Source organism: Nanorana parkeri, unplaced genomic scaffold (genome assembly GCF_000935625.1).
Source record: "Nanorana parkeri isolate BGI_ZX_2015 unplaced genomic scaffold, ASM93562v1 scaffold1552, whole genome shotgun sequence".
In the NCBI taxonomy this organism is placed as follows: Eukaryota; Metazoa; Chordata; class Amphibia; order Anura; family Dicroglossidae; genus Nanorana; species Nanorana parkeri.
Genome location: NW_017307820.1, coordinates 136,408 through 163,240, shown reverse-complemented (window position 1 = coordinate 163,240; position 26,833 = coordinate 136,408). Strand labels below are relative to the sequence as shown.

Sequence of the window (26,833 nt, the reverse complement as noted above, 5' to 3'; positions counted from 1 at the left end):
TAGCCCATGGCTGGAGGAAGAGGTGGTGTTCTATCGAAAGCTCCAACTACCTCACTGCCTGGTACTTGCAAGTTGGAGATTTTGACCCGACGGTGTTAGACTTCAAAACACAAAGAGTGGCAGAGCTCTGTGCAGCTGCATTTTAACAATATTCAGCAGGTGGCAAACTCAACGAGTATTCTGAAAACGCTATGCGCGCAACGCAACTGTACAGAGCTCCAGTCTTTTGGAACACTGGAAGTGTGGTAGTTGGAGATCTCCATGAGTTGGAGCTTTTGATAGAACAGTGACCATTGTGTTGTAGCCCAATGCTGGAGGAAGAGGTGGCCATTGTATTGTAGCCCATGACCGGAGGAAGAGGTGGCCATTGTGTTGTAGCCCAATGCTGGAGGAAGAGGTGGCCATTGTGTTGTAGCCCAATGCTAGAGGAAGAGGTGGCCATTGTGATGTAGCCCATGGCTGGAAAAAGAGGTTGCCATTGTGATGTAGCCCATGGCTGGAGGAAGAGGTAGCCATTGTGTTGTAGCCCATGGCTGGAGGAAAGGAGGGGTTTCACCGTTGTGGGTGTGATTGAGGCTGGAATGTGACTGCTTCACGAGGAGGAGGTAATAATGTCTTCTTATTATGAGAGGAGGAAGAGAGAAGTGGGTCCCGGCACTCTTTTTGTGGACTGAATGGGCAGATCATGTCACCCCAACAAATCATCTTCCTGCAAGTCCTCTAATTATCATACAGGATTTATATAGCGCCAACAGTATGCACAACGCTTTACAATAAAAAGGGAGATAGTTACAATACAATTCCAGACAAGAAGGTTAGGAGGGTCCTGGCCATAAGAGCTTACAATCTAAAAGATGTGATGATCTGATCACTACACAGTGATGGCTCTGTGGCCATTTCCTCCAGAAAGCTGAAACCAAATTATTGTGTACGCCTATGGATGAGGGATAGATCAGATCACGGGTCTATAGGCAATAAAAGGGAAGTTGGACTGTAGGAGACCTCCATAGATTGACATAGTGTCAGGTTCTATGTAAATAGATAGAGCACATGGTCTCCTATGACCCACCCTCGGCTCAGGAGTAGGGTTTGGTATGTAATGTACATTGGAATGCATACCCTAAATGGTATAGTCTCTGTATGGGGCAGAGGCGGGGCTTCACTCCCTGGCCACGCCCCCTCATCATCTTTTGATACCGGACGCCGGTCGGTCACAGTTGAATAAGCGTTGGGAAGAGAGAGTCCTAGTAATGGATGTCTGAGGACCAAAGCCTGCAAAACCTTCAATCCCCTATTTCTGCTTTTAGAGAATTTGGAGGTACAAATACAAGACTTCACCGCGGGAACGTTGGCGCCCATACAGTGAGTGCAGAGTTTTTATATTAAAACTGTAACTTTTATTTAGGGAAAACATTTTTGGGAGGTTCCGAAGAAGAAGAAATTGATGGTCAAACTTGATCATAATCTCACTACATTACAATCTCATTGTAATGAGAAAAGCTGCTGCATCTGCATCCCTGTAGAACTGGATGAGTCTTACCCAATATGAAATCCCTCTTGCAGGGGATGCCTGAAATGGGACTTGTAGCTAGAGTTGCCACCTTTTCTTCAAGCGAAACCCGAACACACTAGCGACGCGCAGACATTTTTTGGAGAAATTAGTGGTGGCTTATTCATATGTAAATATCCCAGTTGAGACTAATTTTGAGACTGTGTTTGTGTTTCACCAGGCTGCATACAGATGTCACCAGGGCTGTGTTTGTGTCTCACCAGGCTGCATACAGATGTCACCAGGGCTGTGTTTTGCGCTTCACTAGGCTGCATACAGCTGTCACCAGGGCTGTGTTTGCGTCTCACCAGGCTGCATACAGATGTCACCAGGGCTGTGTTTGCGTCTCACCAGGCTGCATACAGCTGTCACCAGGGCTGTGTTTTGCGTTTCACTAGGCTGCATACAGCTGTCACCAGGGCTGTGTTTGCGTCTCACCAGGCTGCATACAGATGTCACCAGGGCTGTGTTTTGCGTTTCACTAGGCTGCATACAGCTGTCACCAGGGCTGTGTTTGTCTCTCACTAGGCTGCATACAGATGTCACCAGGGCTGTGTTTGCGTCTCACCAGGCTGTATACAGATGTCAGCAGGGCTGTGTTTTGCGTTTCACTACGCGGCATACAGCTGTCACCAGGGCTGTGTTTGTGTCTCACAAGGCTGCATACAGATGTCACCAGCGCTGTGTTTGTGTCTCACTAGGCTGCATACAGATGTCACCAGGGCTACAGATGCCACCAGGGCTGCGTTTGCGTCTCACTAGGCTGCGTACAAATGTCGCCAGGGCTGTGTTTGCCTCTCACTAGGCTGCATACAGATGTCACCAGGCTGAGTTTGCATCTCACCAAGGGAGTGTACAGATGTCACCAGGCTGTATGTGGGGCTCGGCGGGTGAGCGCTGGGCTGAAGGATCGGGCACCGGTCTTCTGCCAGCTCCGGGGCTGTTTGTTCGGTGCAGGGCTGTCCATGGCTGTGTCTGCGCCGGAAAGGAGGAGAAGGAGATATGGTCACTGGCAAGGACAGCTACAACCAGGTCCTCAGCAGGCTGTCGAGGTCACCACAAGCGCGGGACCTTGGCAGCCATTCTGTTTTAAAAATTTAAAGGGCTGATATCAGCCTTTAGTATCGGGGCATTCTCAGAAGTACAAGTACGCCTAAAAATGCCCAGTATCGGCAGAGCCGTAGCTAGCTCCTTTTGCGCCCGAGGCAAGAATGGAAAATTGTGCCCCCCAACAGACGTGTGCGGTATGTGACGCCATGCGCCCCCCTCCAGAGTGGAGGTGCACATAGTAATGTGAGTGTGTGTGTGTGTGGGGTTTGGTTTTTTTAATACATTTTTATTATTTACTTTTACTGTTTGGGGCTTTGGGGAAATATCAGGAGTCTAAACAGACACCTGACATTTCCCTTTTGAAATAAAAAAAGAGATTGAAGACACGGAGTCCTCTGCCGATACAGGTGGGGCAGAACAGCGGGGATCCGAGGACAAGCTGGAGCCGGTGCCGCTCCTCTTCTCCCTGCTGAGCCGCGGCTGTGTTGGCCGTCTGGTGCCCCTCTTGCCAATGGCACCCTGTGCTCGCCATGGCAACGGGGGTGAGAGGGAGCAGTCAGGCCGGCCCTGGCTGCGCCCCCTCTCAGCTGCGCCTGAGGCGAGTGCCTCACTCGCCCCATGGTTGCTACAGCCCTGAGTATCGGTCCCGGAACTGATACTAGTATCCGTATTGGGACATCCCTACTTCTCACTCGTTTTCAAATGCTTAACTAATACCAAAGCAAAGAGAAGCTGATTAGTTGCTATTGGTAACCGCTCTAGAGTCTATGTTCTCCAGCTTGGATAAGCTATAGTGATTGTCTCCTAGAAGGTGCCTCACTCAAGACAGAATCACTGATCCATGTGCAAGGTCAAAAATACAAAAAATCTTTGCTTCTTGAATATTGTACTAACCTTCTAAGGGACATGTGGGTGTGGGCAAAAAAATGTCTCCTCATGCCCACACAGGTTTGTATAAATGTCCCACAACTAACCTCGCTGCTGGCAATTTGCAATGACTGGCTGCCCCCAGAAGCGTCAGCTACGCTTTCTCTTCTTCAGCAGAATCAACTTCGTCATGACTACAGCCCTCTCAAAACGCACTTTGGATGAGTACATCTCAACAGGTCTCCACAGTCTCTCTCTCTCTCTCTCTCTCTCTCTCAATGATACCAACAAGCGGGAATTATGCTACGGCTGGGGCTGCTTTTCATTGGACACCTCATAATATATCCACCCGCAAATGCATGGTGCTTGCCTCAAAATGTGCGTTAAAACGTGTCAATTCGGGAAAAACTGCAAAAAAAGCGCGTAAAACGCGCTGAAACGCTGATGCCTAGGTATGAAAGGGGCCTTAAAAGAATCATTAAATGTGCACTTAGTTTAAATAAACTTAAGGTTTCCTTTACAGGACCTCATGTGGTCATTTATCATTTCCTTTTTGGTACTTTACAGCCCAAATATTGCCTGAAATATATGGTGGAATAGATCCCGTGGCTGAAGATGGATAAAGTCAGGAGAGAAATGAGTGGGAAGATATTGAACCTGGCCTTGGAGATCATCTACCTGCTGACCGGAGAGGTGAGGAGGATTCTGGGAGGTCACATGACATCACTCTTATCTCTATTAATAAAACACAGACCTGACCGGAGAGGTGAGGAGGATTCTGGGAGGTCACATGACATCACTCTTATCTCTATTAATAAAACACAGACCTGACCGGAGAGGTGAGGAGGATTCTGGGAGGTCACATGACATCACTCTTATCTCTATTAATAAAACACAGACCTGACCGGAGAGGTGAGGGGGATTCTGGGAGGTCACATGACATCACTCTTATCTCTAGTAATAAAACACAGACCTGACCGGAGAGGTGAGGAGGATTCTGGGAGGTTACATGACATCGCTCTTATCCCTAGTAATAAATCACAGACATGGCCGGAGAGGTGAGGAGGATTCTGTGAGAGTCACATGACATAGCCTCTCTCTCCCTCTCTATTAAAGTGGAACTATCATTTTTTTTTAATGACTTTTTAGATATTTTAGTATATGTGAGTGTGATCAAATTAAGAAATGATTCCAATTGGTGTGTTACTACATATTCCCTAATTATGAGAGTGGTCCTATTTGATCATTAGATATTTAGGCTCTACTGTATACACAGTAGTGTGGAGTAAGCTGAACCTGAGGACCAGCAATGGAAGGGTTTTCCTACTTCTGCTTCATTCATTCTATGGATTTGTGCTTCCTCCACTTCGTCTGTTGTTTCTTAAATAGTCCTCACCAGTCATAAAAGATGGGGAATGACTGGGGATCTGATGACGACTGGTGGGGGGCATGCCTCTACCAAGATGGCCACCTCCACACATGGCATGGTAAGATCATCTGCATGGAGACCAAAGGCCATACTGATGGCTAGTCCTTTACCTTTTTCTTGCCTTTTCAGGCACAGCTTCTGCGGTACAAGTTCTCTTTAATAATAGGACCACTCTAATGACCAAACTAGAGATGTGAGGGATTATGGGAATGTCAGATCATCACTCTTTGCGGATTCTGTTATTGCCGGGTGCAAATAATTCAGTCAGTGCAGTAATATGTGTTTTTCTTCTAATATAGGATTATAAACTAGTGAAGACATCTGATAATCCTGGGTCACCCATTGGCCAACCTAGTGTCGAAGAGCAATATACCGACAATGAGGGCTTCATCATGAAGCCTCCAGCTCACTACCGTATACCTAAAAAGAAGGTTCTAGAAGTCACTTATAACATCATTGAGCTGCTGACTGGAGAGGTGAGCGGTGCCGGGAATTCTGGGACATGATCCAGGAACAGACAAGGGATGTATCTGGATGGTGACTGTATCATTGTGTGTGTCAGGTTCCTATAAGGTGTCAGGATGTCTCTGTCTATTTCTCCATGGAGGAGTGGGAGTATCTAGAAGGACACAAGGACCTCTACAAGGACCTCATGATGGAGAACCGGCCGGCCCTCACATCACCGGGTAAGAGGAGACTTTCATTTCTTGAGTATTGAGGATCCCCCTCACACACATCCTCTGATATAAAGACATAGAAACAATGTATTCAGTCAGCGTGTGTGTTTCCTACAGATGGATCCAGTAACAGAAATACCCCAAAGAGATGTCCCCGTCCTCTGTATTCCTGGGATTCCACACAGGAACATCAGGAGATCCCTCAGAAACATCAAGAGATCCCTCAGGAACATCGGGAGATCCCTCAGGAACATCGGGAGATCCCTCAGGAACATCGGGAGATCCCTCAGGAACATCGGGAGATCCCTCAGGAACATCGGGAGATCCCTCAGGAACATCGGGAGATCCCTCAGGAACATCGGGAGATCCCTCAGGAACATCAGGAGGGACCTCAGGAACATCAGGAGATCCCTCAGGAGGAGCAGGACATCCCTCAGGAGGATCAGGTAGATCAGAGTGAAGGTGATGTGAATATTTAAATCTATCAAAATAGCTCATTCACACCAGAATGCATTCGTTAACATTTATTATGTTAACATGCAGTGATTTGCATGCATTGCATTCCAAAAAACGTCTATGTGGACTATCTTAAAATACAATGGTGGGGGGAATTCATAAAGAATGGCACTGTTTAGAATTCTGTAGTGCAGCTGCACAAGAAACGCTGGTGCCCAAGATTCATGTGCCTGCTAAAAACGGGCATTTGCAGAGCGTAGAGTCACTGAAACCGGAGTGTCCATACCAGGCACATCATCCTCAGTGCATCTCACCACCTCTCACGGCCACTGCACCTGTCACACCGCGTCCGTGGAGTTTTACTAATGGGTGCGTGGAGCCTGATGGGGAAGCTGAAGGACTATTTCCCCATCAGGTCCACTCCCCTGATGATTGAATGTCGGCAGTGGGCGTATTCCATAGCCAATGACCAGGGGAGCAGACCTGATGTGTAACCAGTCCACCCACTAGTCAAAGTCCCTGGCTGCTGTGAGAAAGTGCAGGGATTGGCAGAGGGGGGATGCAGACACTGAGCGGTTGGTAAGGTGAATGAGTCTGACAGCTGCATTCATGATAGACTGAAGGGGGGATAGCCTGTGTAGTGGAAGGCCAATGAGGAGGGAGTTGCAATAGTCAAGACGAGATATAACAAGCGAGTGGATGAGTAGTTTTGCGGTTTCTTTGGTGAGGAAGGGGCGTATTTTTGAGATGTTACGAAGGTGAAGGCGGCAGGATGAGGACAATCCTTATCAGATAGCTGAACTGACCAAATACCCTTTCCATCCACAAAGGTGCTTTATTCTGTACAGCAGGTTACAGCAGACAACAGGATACAGCAGATGAATGAATTGCGGTATTTAAGGCAGTCAAAAGATAATAATGTTCAAAGCATGCAATGCAGATTAACATGTGTCCCTATTACAAGCATCCATGAGACAGGAAATGCTAATGAAGATGAAGGGCGGAGCATTACATACAGGGGGAAATACATCATAGATGTGAGGGAAGGGAACACAGAACAAAATGTGCAATACCAAAAAAAGACCACTAGATGGCAGTATATGAACTTAGCCATAGAATATCTATGAGAAAAATATTTAAAGAAATAAACTATATAAATTCTCATTTCACATTAACATGAATATTATGGCTATGCATACGTGAAATCTTATAACTGTGTAACAGCATATCTGATATGTGGAAGCAAAGCCCTACGTCTACCTAGATGGCCGCCTTCACCCAAAGACACAGTGCAGAACGAGGCATTGTAAGTCAGCAATGGGGAAAGGATCATGCTCAGAGACTGCTGGTGTCTCGTCCTTCACCCTAAGCCCCTTCTTTTATGAGCACAGCTTCCACACAGTACAGGTCCTTTTTAAACCAGTCTGTTTGACTTATAATAGCCAGCTTGGGAGACACACCTAATGTTTATGAGCACCTTTCTAATGTGTAGATTATATGTTTTCTGTCTTCCAGGCTGAAACTCAAATAAATGTTAAGGCTGAAGTGAAAGAGGAAGCAGAAGAGCCATATGTGAGGGGCGATGAGCTATGTAAGGAGGAGGAAATCCCTCCAGAGATCAGCACAGGTGAGGAATAAACACCAAATCCAGAAAAGAGTCCCGGATTCTTCTGGATCTTCAATCGCTCTGTGATTTTATTGGTGAGATCTCTGTTCCCAGGTGTACACACATGCTGTGCCCAACATAAGGGCCTCCCACCATCTCTGTGCTGGGTTCCCATGTCTGTACACCCGCTGTGGCGATTATGAGGAGTTGCCACTATCAATGTGCTGAGTTCTTGGGTCTGCACACCTGTTGTGCCCATTATGAGGGGCTTCCCACCATCCCTGCACTGTGTTCCCAGGTGTACACACCTGCCATGCCCAATGTAAGGGCTCCCACCATCCCTGCACATAGTTCCCAGGTCTGCACACCTGCTGGGCCCAATACGAGAAGTTTCCATCTTCTCTGTGCTGAGTTCCTGGGTCTGCACACATGCTGTGACCATTATGAGGGGCTCGCACTATCTCTGCACTGAGTCCAGAGGTATCTATAGCTGCTGTACCCAATATAAGGGCTCCCACCATCCCTGTGCTGAGTTCCCGGGTCTGTACACCTCTTGTGCCCATTATGAGGAGCTTCCACCATCTCTGTGCTGAGTTCCCAGGTCTGGGGGGACAATACTATAAATCGGGGTGAACAACTCCGGCCCTCCAGCTGTGCTTTAACTAGAAATACCAACATGGCTTGGCCTCTGGGAGTCATGCCTGTAACTTTCATTCTTGCAAGTTCCACAACAGCTGGAGGGCTGAAGTTGGCCACCCCTGCTATAGAGTGACACTTGAGTGACAGCGCTGGGACTGCTGACCACATCCAAGATGGCGGAGCCCAGCAGCAGTCTTGGGGCTTTTAGATGTCTACACAAAGGAGACTTACACAGGTAAAGAACATTACTAGTGTGTTCAATGTGTTCACATGACATTCAATCTTACCGTAGAAAGGTATGAAAGGCTGGGATGTTACCCTTGAAGTATTCATAGGCCTAAGTGGGCTCCAGATTTCCAGGCGATGAAGGGGCAATGGGCCGGACTGATATAAGTACACTGCCTGAAGCCTGCAGTGGATTGTATTATAGTTGTACGGTCCTCTAAACAAACAGCGCTGACTTGACAATATGTTGGCAAAAGGGCAATTGTGATACATGGGCTACAAATGGGCAACCGTTTCAATATGCAGTCAGCAAACAGGCAGTTGGTTCAGCATGTGGCAACAAATAGGCAATTGTTCTAATGCGCGGGAAACAAACGGGCAGTTGGTATAATGTTGGGGCAACAATCAGGCAATGGTTATAATACGTAGGTGACAAACAGGCAATCATTGTAATGCATGGGCAACATATGGGCAGTTGGTACCATTATACAGACAGCAAACAGGTTGGTTCAGTATGTGGCAACGAATGGGCAACTGTTCTAATGCATGGGAAACACACCAGCATCTGCTGTAATGCGTGGGCAGCAAACGGATAATCGTTTTAATGTAGGGGGAGCAAACAGATAATCATTCTAATGCGTGGGCAGCAAACGGATAATCGTTCTAATGCGTGGGCAGCAAACGGATACTCGTTATAATGCGTGGGCAGCAAACGGATACTCGTTCTAATGCGTGGGCAGCAAACGGATACTCGTTCTAATGCATGGGCAGCAAACGGATAATCGTTCTAATGCATGGGCAGCAAACGGATAATCATTTTAATGCCTGGGCAGCAAACGGATAATCATTCTAATGCCTGGGCAGCAAACGGATAATCGTTCTAATGCGTGGGCAGCAAACGGATACTCGTTCTAATGCGTGGGCAGCAAACGGATACTCGTTCTAATGCGTGGGCAGCAAACGGATAATCGTTATAATGCATGGGCAGCAAACGGATAATCGTTCTAATGTGTGGGCAGCAAACGGATACTCGTTCTAATGCGTGGGCAGCAAACGGATAATCGTTATAATGCATGGGCAGCAAACGGATAATCGTTCTAATGTGTGGGCAGCAAACTGCCAATTGCTACCATATGACAGACAGCGAACAGGCAGTTGATTCAGTATGTGGCAATGAATGGGCAATCATTGTAATGCATGGGCAACAGCTGGGAAATCCGTATTATGTGTGGACAACAAAGGGCAACCGTTATAATGCATAGGGAGCAAAAAGCCAATTGGTACAATTTGACAGCAAACAGGTCTGTTCAATATGTGGCAACGAATGGGCAATCCTTCTAATGCATGGGAAACAAACAGGCAAGCCTTATAATATGTGGGCAACCAAGGGGCAACCAATGGGCGGGGCCAGAGTTGGCCCATTTCACCCGTGTCAATCAGGAATCACTGACTGGAGGTGGTTGAAGATTTTGACCTTTTCTTGTCCCTTTTTTCTCTCCTCCAGATGGAGGACACAACGGTATGGATGAGGAGACGCGTCCCATTGGCCCCCCAGATGGTGAAGTAGAAGATGATGACATCACATCCAACTCTTCAGATGAAGACCCCATTACTCCAAACCTCATGTTGCCCATCTACCCTCTGATCCCTCTACACACACACCCGGGGCATCCTTTTGATTGGGCTCCTCCTTCTTCCTCCAATCACGTAGCCCATCTAGGGACTGACGAGTACCGGCGCTCCAACTGCAATGAGAGCTTTGCCGATAGGTCAGAGCTAATGGAGCACCAAAAGACTCGCCCAGTCAAGAAGCCGTTTCCGTGCCCCGACTGCGGCAAACGCTTCCCCCGGAAATCGAACCTTTACATGCACAGACGGGTCCACACGGGGGAGCGACCACACGCGTGTATCGAATGCGGCAAAAGCTTCACCTGCAGATCCCATCTTGTCTATCACCAGAGGGTCCACACGTCCGAAAAGCCGTTCACCTGTTCGGAATGCGGCAAGTGCCTCTCGCGCCTGTCGACCTTCATAGCGCACCAGAGACTCCACACGGGGGAGAAGCCGTACCGCTGCGCCGAATGCGGGAAAGGGTTTACCGACAAAGCGTACCTCGCCGACCACGAGAAGATTCACGCCGCCGACAAGCCCTTTCCTTGTACCGAGTGCGGGAAATCTTTCACGCAGAGGTCCAACCTGGTTCATCACCAGAGAACGCACACGGGCGAGAGGCCGTTCACGTGTTCCGAGTGCGGGAAGAGTTTTACCCAGATGGGAAGTCTGACTTCCCACCAGAGAACCCACACGGGGGAAAAGCCGTACCCCTGCGCCAAATGCGGGAAATGTTTTCCCCAGAAGACCTCCCTAATCAAACACGAGCAGGTTCACTTGGGGGAAAAGCCGTACATATGTTCGGAATGTGGGAAGTGGTTTGCTGACCAATCGTACCTGGACGTGCATCGCAAAATACACAATCGACCCTTTACTTGCTCGGAATGCGGCAAAGGCTTCCCCCAGAAGTCGGATCTGATCCGGCACGAGAAAGTCCACACGGCTGAGACCATGTATGTGTGTTCTAAGTGCGGGATAAAGTTCTCCAAGAAGTCCTCTCTCACCTTACATCTCAACTGCCACAAGAGGCTAGAGGCCCTCGAAAGTGGAAACTGATTGCGGATTGTGTGGATGCGGGCGTGTTCAATAAAGATTTTGGTTTTTGAATGGAGATCGGGGCCTGTTGTCACTCGGTTAGTTTCCCTACAGGACACTGGGCAGGTAGATGAAAGTGTATGAAGGGCCTGGCGGGATTTTCCTGCTGTCCAGGGCCCCGTTAGAGAGATTTCCCTATACTTCCTGTCCTGGAGACAACTCTGCAACAGCAATGCAAAATGAAATACAGAATAGTTCAGTAGGACAAGGCTGGAAAGCATTATATTTCTTTTTTTATTGGGGGACAGCACCCCTCTTCCCCAGTGATAGGAGACAGCACCCCTCTTCCCCACAAGGATAGGAGACAGCACTCCTCTTCCTGCAATGATAGGAGACAGCACCCCTCTTCCCACAAGGATAGGAGACAGCACCCCTCTTCCTGCTATGATAGGAGACAGCACCCCTCTCCCCAGTGATAGGAGACAGCACCCCTCTTCCCCAGTGATAGGAGACAGCACCCCTCTTACCCAGTGATAGAAGACAGCACCCCTCTTACCCTGTGATAGAAGACAGCACCCCTCTTCCCCAGTGATAGAAGACAGCACCCCTCTTCCCCACAATGATAGGAGACAGCACCCCTCTTCCCCACAATGATAGGAGACAGCACCCCTCTTCCTGCAATGATAGGAGACCGCACCCCTCTTCCCCAGTGATAGAAGACAGCACCCTCTTCCCCAGTGATAGGAGACAGCACCCCTCTTCCCCAGTGATAGGAGACAGCACCCCTCTTACCCTGTGATAGAAGACAGCACCCCTCTTCCCCAGTGATAGGAGACAGCACCCCTCTTACCCAGTGATAGAAGACAGCACCCTCCCCCCCAATATTAGGAGGTGGCAACCCCCCCCCCCCCCATAATAATGGAAGACAGCTCCCTAGACATCACAGTATATGGTAAAGGTCACTCCCCCAGCTATATAGTATATTTTATATCTCTATCCCAGCATGAGGAATATCTAAGGAGAGAGACCATTGGGAGCCCTAGTATAGGAGGAATGATATACCCTCCCCCACATGCACACCCCATATTATATAATGAAGGATGAGGGAAGCCCGTCTGTCTGTCAGATTTGTATTCCTGTTTGAGTCCATGTCCCTGTTGGAAATGTTCCCTTACTTCCTGTCTGGTCAAACAAGCGCCAGCAAGACAGGAAGTAAGGGTCATTCTGCCTATTGCAGCCCCAGATAGCAGTATCAAACCTGAACTTTAGGAAATGTCTGTGACACTCGCTGCCGCGCCAGACAGGAAGGTAACAGAGTTTAACATATGGTAGCTTCCTTCAAAGAGGCAAGGCTCCCTCATTTCTGATTCAGAGATGAAGCTTCGTGATTTGTAATGATCATTTGAATGAAGAGAAAAAAGGTGCAAGAAAATAGTTACAGAAAAAGATACATATAACCTAAACAGATTGTTTCTATTTTGCTAAAATATAAAAACAGTTCCAATCGAAAAAGTACAGGCCCCCGTCTATATTAACGAACGCCTCCCCTCATGGATCCATAATGTGTGAAGTGTCCACAATGTTTCCTAGATAAAGATTTTCCATTCACATCTTACAACTTTATACATATCTGGGTGGAGGAGGCATTACAAAGTCTTGACGCGTTTCGCCTAGGGTTGCCACCTGTCCAGGATTCACCCGGACAGTTCGGGTTTTGAATGCTGTGTCCGGGTTTCATGGCAGCAGAAACCCGGACACATGATGTCAGGCAGACAGGGGCAACCAAAATTACGATAGGGGCTACTGCCCCCCACTGAAAATAGTCTCAACTGTGATATTTACATATGAATGGGTGGCGCTATTTACATATGAAGAAGCCACAGCTCATTCTCCCACAAAAATTTCCGTGCGTCGCTAGGGAGTTTGGATTTCGCTTGAAGAAAAGGTGGCAACCCTAGTTTCGCCCTCAAAAAAAGGGTCTTCTTCAGAACTACACCGTGGTAAGTACAGTCACCACTGGCCTGATCCTCTGCACAAGAGGACGCACCACACCCCCATCCGTGGGGGGGACACCGCCGGAGGGATACAGTGTGTACACCACCGACCAGCCCAAACCCCAGTCACCAACCAGATCATTTTGTCTCAGTCTGATGTTTCAGCGAGCTGTCAAAACGGGGGCTGTGCGCGCCACCAAGGGCAGTGATCACTGTGAGGCTATTGTATTATATATTTAAGTTTGCTTTTCTTTTTTGCGCTTGGAGTTCAGCATTAAACTCTGGACAGGTAAAAAAAATAGATCAAAATGTGTAATGAAAGATCCAGTGCTCGTATTGTCTAGACCAGGGGTGAGTTGAAGCACAGCTGGAGGGTCGGAGTTGTCTACCTCTGGTCTAGAGGATAGATGGCACAGAATATTGCATTGCTTACCCCATGGCCCGCCTCTTCTGTTCCCTAGACATCACAGTATATGGTAAAGGTCACTCCCCCAGCTATATAGTATATTTTATATCTCTATCCCAGCATGAGGAATATCTAAGGAGAGAGACCATTGGGAGCCCTAGTATAGGAGGAATGATATACCCTCCCCCACATGCACACCCCATATTATATAATGAAGGATGAGGGAAGCCCGTCTGTCTGTCAGATTTGTATTCCTGTTTGAGTCCATGTCCCTGTTGGAAATGTTCCCTTACTTCCTGTCTGGTCAAACAAGCGCCAGCAAGACAGGAAGTAAGGGTCATTCTGCCTATTGCAGCCCCAGATAGCAGTATCAAACCTGAACTTTAGGAAATGTCTGTGACACTCGCTGCCGCGCCAGACAGGAAGGTAACAGAGTTTAACATATGGTAGCTTCCTTCAAAGAGGCAAGGCTCCCTCATTTCTGATTCAGAGATGAAGCTTCGTGATTTGTAATGATCATTTGAATGAAGAGAAAAAAGGTGCAAGAAAATAGTTACAGAAAAAGATACATATAACCTAAACAGATTGTTTCTATTTTGCTAAAATATAAAAACAGTTCCAATCGAAAAAGTACAGGCCCCCGTCTATATTAACGAACGCCTCCCCTCATGGATCCATAATGTGTGAAGTGTCCACAATGTTTCCTAGATAAAGATTTTCCATTCACATCTTACAACTTTATACATATCTGGGTGGAGGAGGCATTACAAAGTCTTGACGCGTTTCGCCTAGGGTTGCCACCTGTCCAGGATTCACCCGGACAGTTCGGGTTTTGAATGCTGTGTCCGGGTTTCATGGCAGCAGAAACCCGGACACATGATGTCAGGCAGACAGGGGCAACCAAAATTACGATAGGGGCTACTGCCCCCCACTGAAAATAGTCTCAACTGTGATATTTACATATGAATGGGTGGCGCTATTTACATATGAAGAAGCCACAGCTCATTCTCCCACAAAAATTTCCGTGCGTCGCTAGGGAGTTTGGATTTCGCTTGAAGAAAAGGTGGCAACCCTAGTTTCGCCCTCAAAAAAAGGGTCTTCTTCAGAACTACACCGTGGTAAGTACAGTCACCACTGGCCTGATCCTCTGCACAAGAGGACGCACCACACCCCCATCCGTGGGGGGGACACCGCCGGAGGGATACAGTGTGTACACCACCGACCAGCCCAAACCCCAGTCACCAACCAGATCATTTTGTCTCAGTCTGATGTTTCAGCGAGCTGTCAAAACGGGGGCTGTGCGCGCCACCAAGGGCAGTGATCACTGTGAGGCTATTGTATTATATATTTAAGTTTGCTTTTCTTTTTTGCGCTTGGAGTTCAGCATTAAACTCTGGACAGGTAAAAAAAATAGATCAAAATGTGTAATGAAAGATCCAGTGCTCGTATTGTCTAGACCAGGGGTGAGTTGAAGCACAGCTGGAGGGTCGGAGTTGTCTACCTCTGGTCTAGAGGATAGATGGCACAGAATATTGCATTGCTTACCCCATGGCCCGCCTCTTCTGCCCTGCAGGCTCCAGTTGTGGCAACCAGTCATTCTTCTTGACCGGTCTTGTCGCCGCCCCTTTTCATTGAGGTCATCACATACAGTATAGTGCACATCACCCGGAGGGTAAGAGTGCTGCCCACACTCTAATGCTGGAGAGGAGAGAACCCGACCGCCAGCTAAAGGGGCCAAGGTATATAATACTATGTGTTAGCATACAATTCATCGGCCTTCTTGCCGGTTCCTGGCACCACCCCTTTCGCTGAGGTCATCATATATAGTGCCCGTCATCAGGATGGTAAGAGACCATGGATGGGATGGCAGGACTCTTGCTTGAGCTGTAAATCAACCAATCGGGGATGATGCACAGGGTTTTGAAAGGGGGAGGAAGCAATAAGTAAAGTGTATCTAAACCCAAACCAAAAAGGGTGACGATGCTCATTCACTCCGCCGTGTCTATGGATGGAGCTATGGTCTTCACCTTTGGACTAATAAGATCTCCTCCTGTCCGTTTTGAGAGGTCTGTCCCCAGGAAAAAAAACCATCCCTGATGACGTCCCCAGCGTGCGTCAGTGAACTGCAGTCATATATAGCCAGTTTGGTACATGCTTGTGACTGCTTCTAGGGCTCTGCATCACTTATTACTGACCCCGGAACCTTGCGTTACTTTCTATTGACCCCTGAACTCTGTGTCACCTAATACAAACCCCTAAACTCTGCATCACTTACTACTGACCCCTGAACTCTGCATCACTTACTACTGACCCCTGAACTCTGAATCACTTACTACTGACCCCTGAACTCTGTATCACTTATTACTGACCCCTGAACTCTGTATCACTTATTACTGACCCCTGAACCTTGCATTACTTTCTATTGACCCCTGAACCCTTTGTCACATACTACTGACGCCTGAACTCTGCACCACATACTACTGATCCCTGAACTCTGCGCCACATACTACTGACCCCTGAACTCTGCATCACTTAGTTTCTACTTTCTACTGGCCCCTGAATCGAGTACTACTGACCCCTGAACTCTGCATCAATTACTACTGACCCCTGAACTCTGCATTACTTACTACTGACCCCTGAACTCTGTATCATTTATTACTGACCACTGAACTCTGCATCACTTAGTTTCTACTTTCTAATGACCCCTGAATCACGTACTACTGACCCCTAAACTCTGCATCACATACTATTGGCCCCTGAACCCTACATCACATACTACTCACCACTGAACTCTGCATTACTTAATACTGATCCCTGAACTCTGCATTACTTACTACTGACCCCTGAACTCTGCATCACTTACTACTGACCCCTGAACTCTGCATCACTTACTACTGACCCCTGAACTCTGCATCACTTACTACTGACCCCTGAACTCTGCATCACTTACTACTGACCCCTGAACTCTGCACCACTTACTACTGACCCCTGAACTCTGCATCACTTACTACTGACCGTTGAACTCTGTATCACTTATTACTGACCCCTGAACTCTGCATCACTTACTACTGAACCGTGAACTCTGTATCACTTACTACTGACCCCTGAACTCTGCATCACTTACTACTGAACCGTGAACTCTGTATCACTTACTACTGACCCCTGAACTCTGCATCACTTACTACTGAACCGTGAACTCTGTATCACTTACTACTGACCCCTGAACTCTGCATCACTTACTACTGAACCGTGAACTCTGTATCACTTACTACTGACCCCTGAACTCTGCATCACTTACTACTGAACCGTGAACTCTGTATCACTTACTACTGACCCCTGAACTCTGCATCACTTACTACTGAACCGTGAACTCTGTATCACTTACTACTGACCCCTGAACTCTGCATCACTTACTACTGAACCGTGAACTCTGTATCACTTACTACTGACCCCTGAACTCTGCATCACTTACTACTGAACCGTGAACTCTGTATCACTTACTACTGACCCCTGAACTCTGCATCACTTACTACTGAACCGTGAACTCTGTATCACTTACTACTGACCCCTGAACTCTGCATCACTTACTACTGAACCGTGAACTCTGTATCACTTACTACTGACCCCTGAACTCTGCATCACTTACTACTGAACCGTGAACTCTGTATCACTTACTACTGACCCCTGAACTCTGCATCACTTACTACTGAACCGTGAACTCTGTATCACTTACTACTGACCCCTGAACTCTGCATCACTTACTACTGAACCGTGAACTCTGTATCACTTACTACTGACCCCTGAACTCTGCATCACTTACTACTGAACCGTGAACTCTGTATCACTTACTACTGACCCCTGAACTCTGCATCACTTACTACTGAACCGTGAACTCTGTATCACTTACTACTGACCCCTGAACTCTGCATCACTTACTACTGAACCGTGAACTCTGTATCACTTACTACTGACCCCTGAACTCTGCATCACTTACTACTGAACCGTGAACTCTGTATCACTTACTACTGACCCCTGAACTCTGCATCACTTACTACTGAACCGTGAACTCTGTATCACTTACTACTGACCCCTGAACTCTGCATCACTTACTACTGAACCGTGAACTCTGTATCACTTACTACTGACCCCTGAACTCTGCATCACTTACTACTGAACCGTGAACTCTGTATCACTTACTACTGACCCCTGAACTCTGCATCACTTACTACTGAACCGTGAACTCTGTATCACTTACTACTGACCCCTGAACTCTGCATCACTTACTACTGAACCGTGAACTCTGTATCACTTACTACTGACCCCTGAACTCTGCATCACTTACTACTGAACCGTGAACTCTGTATCACTTACTACTGACCCCTGAACTCTGCATCACTTACTACTGAACCGTGAACTCTGTATCACTTACTACTGACCCCTGAACTCTGCATCACTTACTACTGAACCGTGAACTCTGTATCACTTACTACTGACCCCTGAACTCTGCATCACTTACTACTGAACCGTGAACTCTGTATCACTTACTACTGACCCCTGAACTCTGCATCACTTACTACTGAACCGTGAACTCTGTATCACTTACTACTGACCCCTGAACTCTGCATCACTTACTACTGAACCCTGAACTCTGCATCACTTACTACTGAACCCTGAACTCTGTATCACTTACTACTGACCCCTGAACTCTGCGCCACTTACTACTGACCCCTGAACACTGCATTACTTACTACTGAACCCTGAACGCTGCATCACTTACTACTGACCCCTGAACTCTGCATCACTTACTACTAGACCCCTGAACTCTGCATTACTTACTACTAGACCCCTGAACTCTGCATTACTTACTACTAGACCCCTGAACTCTGCATTACTTACTACTAGACCCCTGAACTCTGCATTACTTACTACTAGACCCCTGAACTCTGCATTACTTACTACTAGACCCCTGAACTCTGCATTACTTACTACTAGACCCCTGAACTCTGCATTACTTACTACTAGACCCCTGAACTCTGCATTACTTACTACTAGACCCCTGAACTCTGCATTACTTACTACTAGACCCCTGAACTCTGCATTACTTACTACTAGACCCCTGAACTCTGCATTACTTACTACTAGACCCCTGAACTCTGCATTACTTACTACTAGACCCCTGAACTCTGCATTACTTACTACTAGACCCCTGAACTCTGCATTACTTACTACTAGACCCCTGAACTCTGCATTACTTACTACTAGACCCCTGAACTCTGCATTACTTACTACTAGACCCCTGAACTCTGCATTACTTACTACTAGACCCCTGAACTCTGCATTACTTACTACTAGACCCCTGAACTCTGCATTACTTACTACTAGACCCCTGAACTCTGCATTACTTACTACTAGACCCCTGAACTCTGCATTACTTACTACTAGACCCCTGAACTCTGCATTACTTACTACTAGACCCCTGAACTCTGCATTACTTACTACTAGACCCCTGAACTCTGCATTACTTACTACTAGACCCCTGAACTCTGCATTACTTACTACTAGACCCCTGAACTCTGCATTACTTACTACTAGACCCCTGAACTCTGCATTACTTACTACTAGACCCCTGAACTCTGCATTACTTACTACTAGACCCCTGAACTCTGCATTACTTACTACTAGACCCCTGAACTCTGCATTACTTACTACTAGACCCCTGAACTCTGCATTACTTACTACTAGACCCCTGAACTCTGCATTACTTACTACTAGACCCCTGAACTCTGCATTACTTACTACTAGACCCCTGAACTCTGCATTACTTACTACTAGACCCCTGAACTCTGCATTACTTACTACTAGACCCCTGAACTCTGCATTACTTACTACTAGACCCCTGAACTCTGCATTACTTACTACTAGACCCCTGAACTCTGCATTACTTACTACTAGACCCCTGAACTCTGCATTACTTACTACTAGACCCCTGAACTCTGCATTACTTACTACTAGACCCCTGAACTCTGCATTACTTACTACTAGACCCCTGAACTCTGCATTACTTACTACTAGACCCCTGAACTCTGCATTACTTACTACTAGACCCCTGAACTCTGCATTACTTACTACTAGACCCCTGAACTCTGCATTACTTACTACTAGACCCCTGAACTCTGCATTACTTACTACTAGACCCCTGAACTCTGCATTACTTACTACTAGACCCCTGAACTCTGCATTACTTACTACTAGACCCCTGAACTCTGCATTACTTACTACTAGACCCCTGAACTCTGCATTACTTACTACTAGACCCCTGAACTCTGCATTACTTACTACTAGACCCCTGAACTCTGCATTACTTACTACTAGACCCCTGAACTCTGCATTACTTACTACTAGACCCCTGAACTCTGCATTACTTACTACTAGACCCCTGAACTCTGCATTACTTACTACTAGACCCCTGAACTCTGCATTACTTACTACTAGACCCCTGAACTCTGCATTACTTACTACTAGACCCCTGAACTCTGCATTACTTACTACTAGACCCCTGAACTCTGCATTACTTACTACTAGACCCCTGAACTCTGCATTACTTACTACTAGACCCCTGAACTCTGCATTACTTACTACTAGACCCCTGAACTCTGCATTACTTACTACTAGACCCCTGAACTCTGCATTACTTACTACTAGACCCCTGAACTCTGCATTACTTACTACTAGACCCCTGAACTCTGCATTACTTACTACTAGACCCCTGAACTCTGCATTACTTACTACTAGACCCCTGAACTCTGCATTACTTACTACTAGACCCCTGAACTCTGCATTACTTACTACTAGACCCCTGAACTCTGCATTACTTACTACTAGACCCCTGAACTCTGCATTACTTACTACTAGACCCCTGAACTCTGCATTACTTACTACTAGACCCCTGAACTCTGCATTACTTACTACTAGACCCCTGAACTCTGCATTACTTACTACTAGACCCCTGAACTCTGCATTACTTACTACTAGACCCCTGAACTCTGCATTACTTACTACTAGACCCCTGAACTCTGCATTACTTACTACTAGACCCCTGAACTCTGCATTACTTACTACTAGACCCCTGAACTCTGCATTACTTACTACTAGACCCCTGAACTCTGCATTACTTACTACTAGACCCCTGAACTCTGCATTACTTACTACTAGACCCCTGAACTCTGCATTACTTACTACTAGACCCCTGAACTCTGCATTACTTACTACTAGACCCCTGAACTCTGCATTACTTACTACTAGACCCCTGAACTCTGCATCACTTACTACTGAACCGTGAACTCTGTATCACTTACTACTGACCCCTGAACCCTGCGCCACTTACTACTGACCCCTGAACTCTGCATCACATACTACTGACCCCTGAACTCTGCATCACTTATTACTGACCCCTGAACTCTGCATCACTTACTACTGATCACTGAACTCTCTATCACTTACTACTGACCCCTGAACTCTGTATCACTTACTACTGACCCCTGAACTCTGCATCACATACTACTGACCCTTGAACTCTGCATCACATACTACTGACCCTTGAACTCTGCATCACATACTACTGACCCTTGAACTCTGCATCACATACTACTGACCCTTGAACTCTGCATCACATACTACTGACCCTTGAACTCTGCATCACATACTACTGACCCTTGAACTCTGCATCACATACTACTGACCCTTGAACTCTGCATCACATACTACTGACCCTTGAACTCTGCATCACATACTACTGACCCTTGAACTCTGCATCACATACTACTGACCCTTGAACTCTGCATCACATACTACTGACCCTTGAACTCTGCATCACATACTACTGACCCTTGAACTCTGCATCACATACTACTGACCCTTGAACTCTGCATCACATACTACTGACCCTTGAACTCTGCATCACATACTACTGACCCTTGAACTCTGCATCACATACTACTGACCCTTGAACTCTGCATCACATACTACTGACCCTTGAACTCTGCATCACATACTACTGACCCTTGAACTCTGCATCACATACTACTGACCCTTGAACTCTGCATCACATACTACTGACCCTTGAACTCTGCATCACATACTACTGACCCTTGAACTCTGCATCACATACTACTGACCCTTGAACTCTGCATCACATACTACTGACCCTTGAACTCTGCATCACATACTACTGACCCTTGAACTCTGCATCACATACTACTGACCCTTGAACTCTGCATCACTTACTACTGACCCCTGAACTCTGCATCAATTACTATTGACCCCTGAACTCTGCATCACATACTACTGACCCCTGAACTCTGCATCACATACTACTGACCCTTGAACTCTGCATCACTTACTACTGACCCCTGAACTCTGCATCACTTACTACTGACCCCTGAACTCTGCATCACTTACTACTAGACCCCTGAACTCTGTATCACTTATTACTGACCCCTGAACTCTGCATCACTTACTACTAGACCCCTGAACTCTGCGTCACTTACTACTGACCCCTGAGTCACTTACTACTGACCCCTGAACTCTGCGTCACTTACTACTGACCCCTGAACTCTGAGTCACTTACTACTAAGCTCTGAATGCTGCATTACTTGTTACTGTCCCCTACTCATGACCCCTGTGCTTCACGTGTTACCCGCTGATGACCCCTGTACCCCATGTGTTACCCACTGATGACCCCTGTACCCCATGTGTTACCCACTGATGACCCCTGTACCCCATGTGTTACCCACTGATGACCCCTGTACTCTATATGTTACCTACTCCTGACCCCTGCAACCTGTTTGTTACCTACTCCTGATTACTGCTCTCTGCTCCATTGACTCTTGACCCGTGTTCTGCGTTACACACTCCTGACCCCCAAAGTCTGTGCTGCATTATTTCACTCCTTATACTGCCCAGGGCACTTTGACTTTACGTATTCAATGTCTGCTTCCTCTTCCAGCAGTCTCTGACCAACCGTTGCGGTGCATGCTATAATGGGGGGGGGGTGATTTTGTGGGAGTGTTGTGATAAGGGGGGGGGGGTGATTTTGTGGGAGTGGCTACCAATGGGGGTGTGGTTTTATGTATGTGGTTACAAGTGGGCGTGGTCAGTAGGGTGTCCCTGGCTTTCCTTTTGAAAATCTGGTAACCTAACTCTATAACATAGATGGGAGGGGTTCTGTAGTCCTCAGAGATAAACATGTAACTGATAAAAGTGCAGCGCTGGCAGGAAGCACAACTCACACCTAATACAATACAAGGAGTATGAGAAATAACTGTAACGTGACGGACAGATTTCATTTATTGCAGTCAAGACAGAAAAAAACAACATTTGTTTAAGGTCAATATGAAATATCGCATACACATATGTTGTATTTTCATATCCTGCCAGCAGGTGGAGCTCCTGGTTTCCTTTCACATGTTTTCCATGGTGTGTACAGAGCTCAATAGCTGAAGCTGAAATCCCCTCCCTCTGTACAACTTCATCTTGGGTTTCAATCAGAGACAGAGTGCCTGAAAGCAAACACCTGCTGTGTTCTTGCTCTGGGACCCCGAGGGAACCCTGTATTAAATGGATATTTATCAAATGGCCATCGCAAGCTATTAATTTGTTTTGATTGCATTTTCATTCTGCTTTTTCTACATAATGCAGTTTTAAACCAGGGAATAAAAACAGAAGTGCAAACTCATAGAGCTACAATCATGCGACCAGGAAAGACCTGTATGGTATATATGCCCGGTAGTCCTAATCAGCTGCCACATTCTGATTCAGGATCCCTGTGGGAACTGAGATGTGAGATAAGGGAGAGTTTCTTTGAAAACCTTTTCCCGCACTCAGAACATGAATATGGCTGGACCCCGGTGTGGACCTGATGATGTTTCACCAGACCGGACTTGTTGGTAAAGCCCCTGCCGCATTCAGAGCAGGAGTAGGGCCGAGCGCCGGTGTGGATTTTTTGATGAGTGGCAAGGTTGGACCTTCCCGTAAAAGATTTCCCGCACTCCAAACATGAGTAGGGCTTTTCGCCAGTGTGGATCCTCTGGTGCGTGATAAGAAGAGCCCTTGAAGAAAAGCTTTTCCCGCACTCCGAACAGGAATACGGCCTCTCTCCCGTGTGAGACCTCTGGTGTAAAATAAGATGTCCAATCTGCGTGAAACACTTCCCACACTCGGAGCAGGAAAACGGCTTTTCGTCCCTGTGAATTCGTTCATGGGCGTCGAGAACTGACTTCTGCCTGAAACATTTCCCACACTCCGAGCAGGAAAAGGGTCGCTCGCCTGTGTGAACTCTTTCGTGGATGATGAGATATCGTCTCTGAGAAAAACACTTTCCACATTCCGAGCAGGAATAGGACTCCTCCCCCGTGTGAAATTTCTCATGGGTGATGAGAGATGATTTCTGGGCAAAGCATTTGCCGCACTCGGAGCAAGAATATGGCTTCTCTCCCGAGTGAGTCCTCTGATGCCTGGCAAGGGCTGATTTCTGTATGAAACCTTTTCCACACTCAGAGCAAGAGAACGGCCGATCACTGCTGTGGCTCTTTTGATGTCTCCGGAGAATAAATTTATGGGCGAAACATTTCCCACAATCGGGGCACGGATATGGCTTCTCCACATTGTGACTCCTCTGGTGTGAGATTAGTTCTGCCCTTTGGGTACAACGTTTCCCACACTCAGGACATGGGTATATGTCATCCCAGCAAGCAGGTGTATGATGGTTACCGGGAAACCCAACGCCATGTGCAGAGGGAACAGATGATAGATCGGAACTGTGTAGTGCCGGGTGGGGATTTAGGATAACGGTGTTCTTTTCAGAGTTAGGTGTGAGGTGGTACCTCTTATATCGACCATCTGCAGAAAACAAAAACGGTTTATTCCTGATCTGTAAAACGAAAAGTGAAAACTGCTGGGCACGTTGTTTGTTCCATACAAGTCTATGGGAATGCCAAACCCGCCTGAAGCAGGTCAACGGGGAATCAGAAAGAGGTAAATTGCAGATCCCGAGGCCAATAGCAGGTCAGAATGATGTCCACTGAAGGTCAGGAGGTCAATGCAGGTCAGGAGGTTAAACTGCAGATCAGGAGGTCAATGCAGATCAGGAGGTCAATGCAGGTCAGAATGATGCCCACTGAAAGTCAGGAGGTCAATGCAGGTCAACTGCAGGTCAGAATGATGCCCACTGAATTCAGGAGATCAATGCAGATCAGGAGATCAATGCAGGTCAGGAGGTCAATGCAGGTCAGGAGGTCAACTGCAGGTCAGGAGATCAATGCAGATCAGGAGGTCAATGCAGGTCAGAAGGAAGTAAACTGCAGATCCGAAGGCCAATAGCAGGTCAGAATGATGCCCACTGAATTCAGGAGATCAATGCAGGTCAGGAGGCCAATGCAGGTCAGAAGGAGGTCACCTGCAGATCAGGAGATCAATGCAGGTCTGAAGGTCAACTGCAGAGCAGGAGGTCAATGCAGGACAAAGGGTTAACTGCAGATTCGGAGGTCAACTAAAGGTCAGAAGGAAGTCAACTGCTAGTTAGGAGTTCGAATGCAAGTCAGAAGGAGGTCACCTGCAAATCAGGAGGTCAATGCAAGTCAGAAGGTAAACTGCATATCATAGGGTCAACTGCAGATCAGGCAGTCAACTGCTGGTCAGAAGGAGGTGAACTGCATATCAGAAGGTCAAGTGCGGGTCACAAGGAGGTCAGCTGCAGATCAGGAGGTCAAGTGCCGGTAAGCAGGAGGTCAACTGCAGATCAATAAAGAGGTCAACTGCTGTTCAGGAGGTCATCGGTTCGAAAGTCAGCTGCGGATCAAAAAGAGGGTCCTGCAGAGCAGGAGGTCAACTTCTGTTAATAATGAGGTCAGCTGCAGGTCAGAAGGAGGTCAACTGCAGGCCAAACGCACCTGTCAATCATTTCTATATCATCCCAGAAGCATCTCCAACCAAGTCCAAAGCCCACCAACACAGACCAGCAATAAGTCTTTCTGTTCCGTCGAAGTCTTTTCCTACCCACCACTTTCTACTCACAGAGGAGGGGGGGTGGGGGAGGGGGAGATTGTGGTAGTCCCCAAAGAAGGAGAATGTGGGGCTCTTCTCTACTCACCGGTGTCAATCTCTGGCGGAATCTCCTCCTCGTCACGTAGATGATCAGACCTCGGAGACGACTCTTCTGCTTCCTCCTTCACTTCAACTTTGATAACATTTTGCTCCTGAATAACCCGAAGCAATAGAAACAGTAAAGTAGAGAAACACAAACTGTACAGCGGGTGTGAGAGGAAAGACGAGGTCCTGCCAAGCTGCTGACCACCCAGATACAAGCTGGGGGACGCATGGGGAACCAGATACAAGCTGGGGAACGCATGGGGAACCAGATACAAGCTGGGGGACGCATGGGGAACCAGATACAAGCTGGGGGACGCATGGGGAACCAGATACAAGCTGGGAGACGCATGGGGAACCAGATACAAGCTGGGGGCTGCATGGGGAACCAGATACAAGCTGGGGGACGCATGGGGAACCAGATACAAGCCGGGGAACCAGATATTGATCTGATGATCATTTCCTCTCGTAGATCGGCAATCCAGTCACTAAACCTGAGCCAAATCCCCTTACAAATACCACGCCCATCAAAGCTGAACTCCGGGGAACCAACCACATAGATTCCTCTAACACATACAGTATACATGAGCTGCTTTACCTTCAGCTCAGGAGAGCTTCACTGTGTAGCATGGCCTGATGCCGCACAGCCCTTGCACGCTGCTCATCACATGCGTTTCTATGCATTGGGGCCATTCTTGGGCACACTCCACAGCAGTATGTCCCCATCCGTAGGAACGCATTGGATAAGCGTCAAACGTCTGCAGCGGACTCAGAGCTCAGTGACTTGTGACTGGACAGAGGATCAGCAGCATGCTTCCCCCAGCTTGTGACTGGACAGAGGATCAGCAGCATGCTTCCCCCAGCTTGTGACTGGACAGAGGATCAGCAGCATGCTTCCCCCAGCTTGTGACTGGACAGAGGATCAGCAGCATGCTTCCCCCAGCCTGTGACTGGACAAAGGATCAGCAGCATGCGTCCCCCAGCTTGTGACTGGACAAAGGATCAGCAGCATGCGTCCCCCAGCTTGTGACTGGACAGAGGATCAGCAACATGCTTCCCCCAGCTTGTCACTGGACAGAGGATCAGGAGAGAGAGAGAGAGAGAGAGAGAGAGAGAGAGGGAGAGAGCAGAGGAGGGGCGGGAGGAGA

General features: G+C 47.5%; 2 protein-coding genes across 2 annotated transcripts in view; one reads left to right on the top strand and one right to left on the bottom strand.

Annotated features, from left to right (window-relative positions):
- LOC108798759 (zinc finger protein 585A-like) overlaps positions 1-26,833 on the bottom strand; it is an 80,861-nt gene that overhangs the window by 30,836 nt on the left and 23,192 nt on the right. Inside the window, exon 4 of the mRNA XM_018570542.1 lies at positions 23,376-24,238. Coding sequence (XP_018426044.1) covers positions 23,376-24,238 — 863 coding nt within the window. The remainder of the gene's footprint in view (positions 1-23,375; positions 24,239-26,833) is intronic.
- On the top strand, positions 3,594-11,177 carry LOC108798755 (zinc finger protein OZF-like). Its single transcript, XM_018570538.1, has 5 exons — positions 3,594-3,705; positions 4,856-4,953; positions 5,195-5,371; positions 7,544-7,619; positions 10,003-11,177. The coding sequence occupies exons 1-5, from the start codon at positions 3,594-3,596 to the stop codon at positions 11,163-11,165; spliced, it is 1,626 nt and encodes a 541-aa protein (XP_018426040.1). The 3' UTR covers positions 11,166-11,177.

What these genes read in the sequence shown, in the direction of transcription:
- LOC108798755 (XM_018570538.1), top strand. Translation starts at nt 3,594, where the DNA reads ATGACTGGCTGCCCCCAGAAGCGTCAGCTACGCTTTCTCTTCTTCAGC. An exon ending in CCACCTCCACACATGGCATG is followed by an intron (nt 4,954 to 5,194) that starts GTAAGATCATCT and finishes CTTCTAATATAG; the next exon opens with GATTATAAACTAGTGAAGAC. An exon ending in TTGAGCTGCTGACTGGAGAG is followed by an intron (nt 5,372 to 7,543) that starts GTGAGCGGTGCC and finishes TCTGTCTTCCAG; the next exon opens with GCTGAAACTCAAATAAATGT.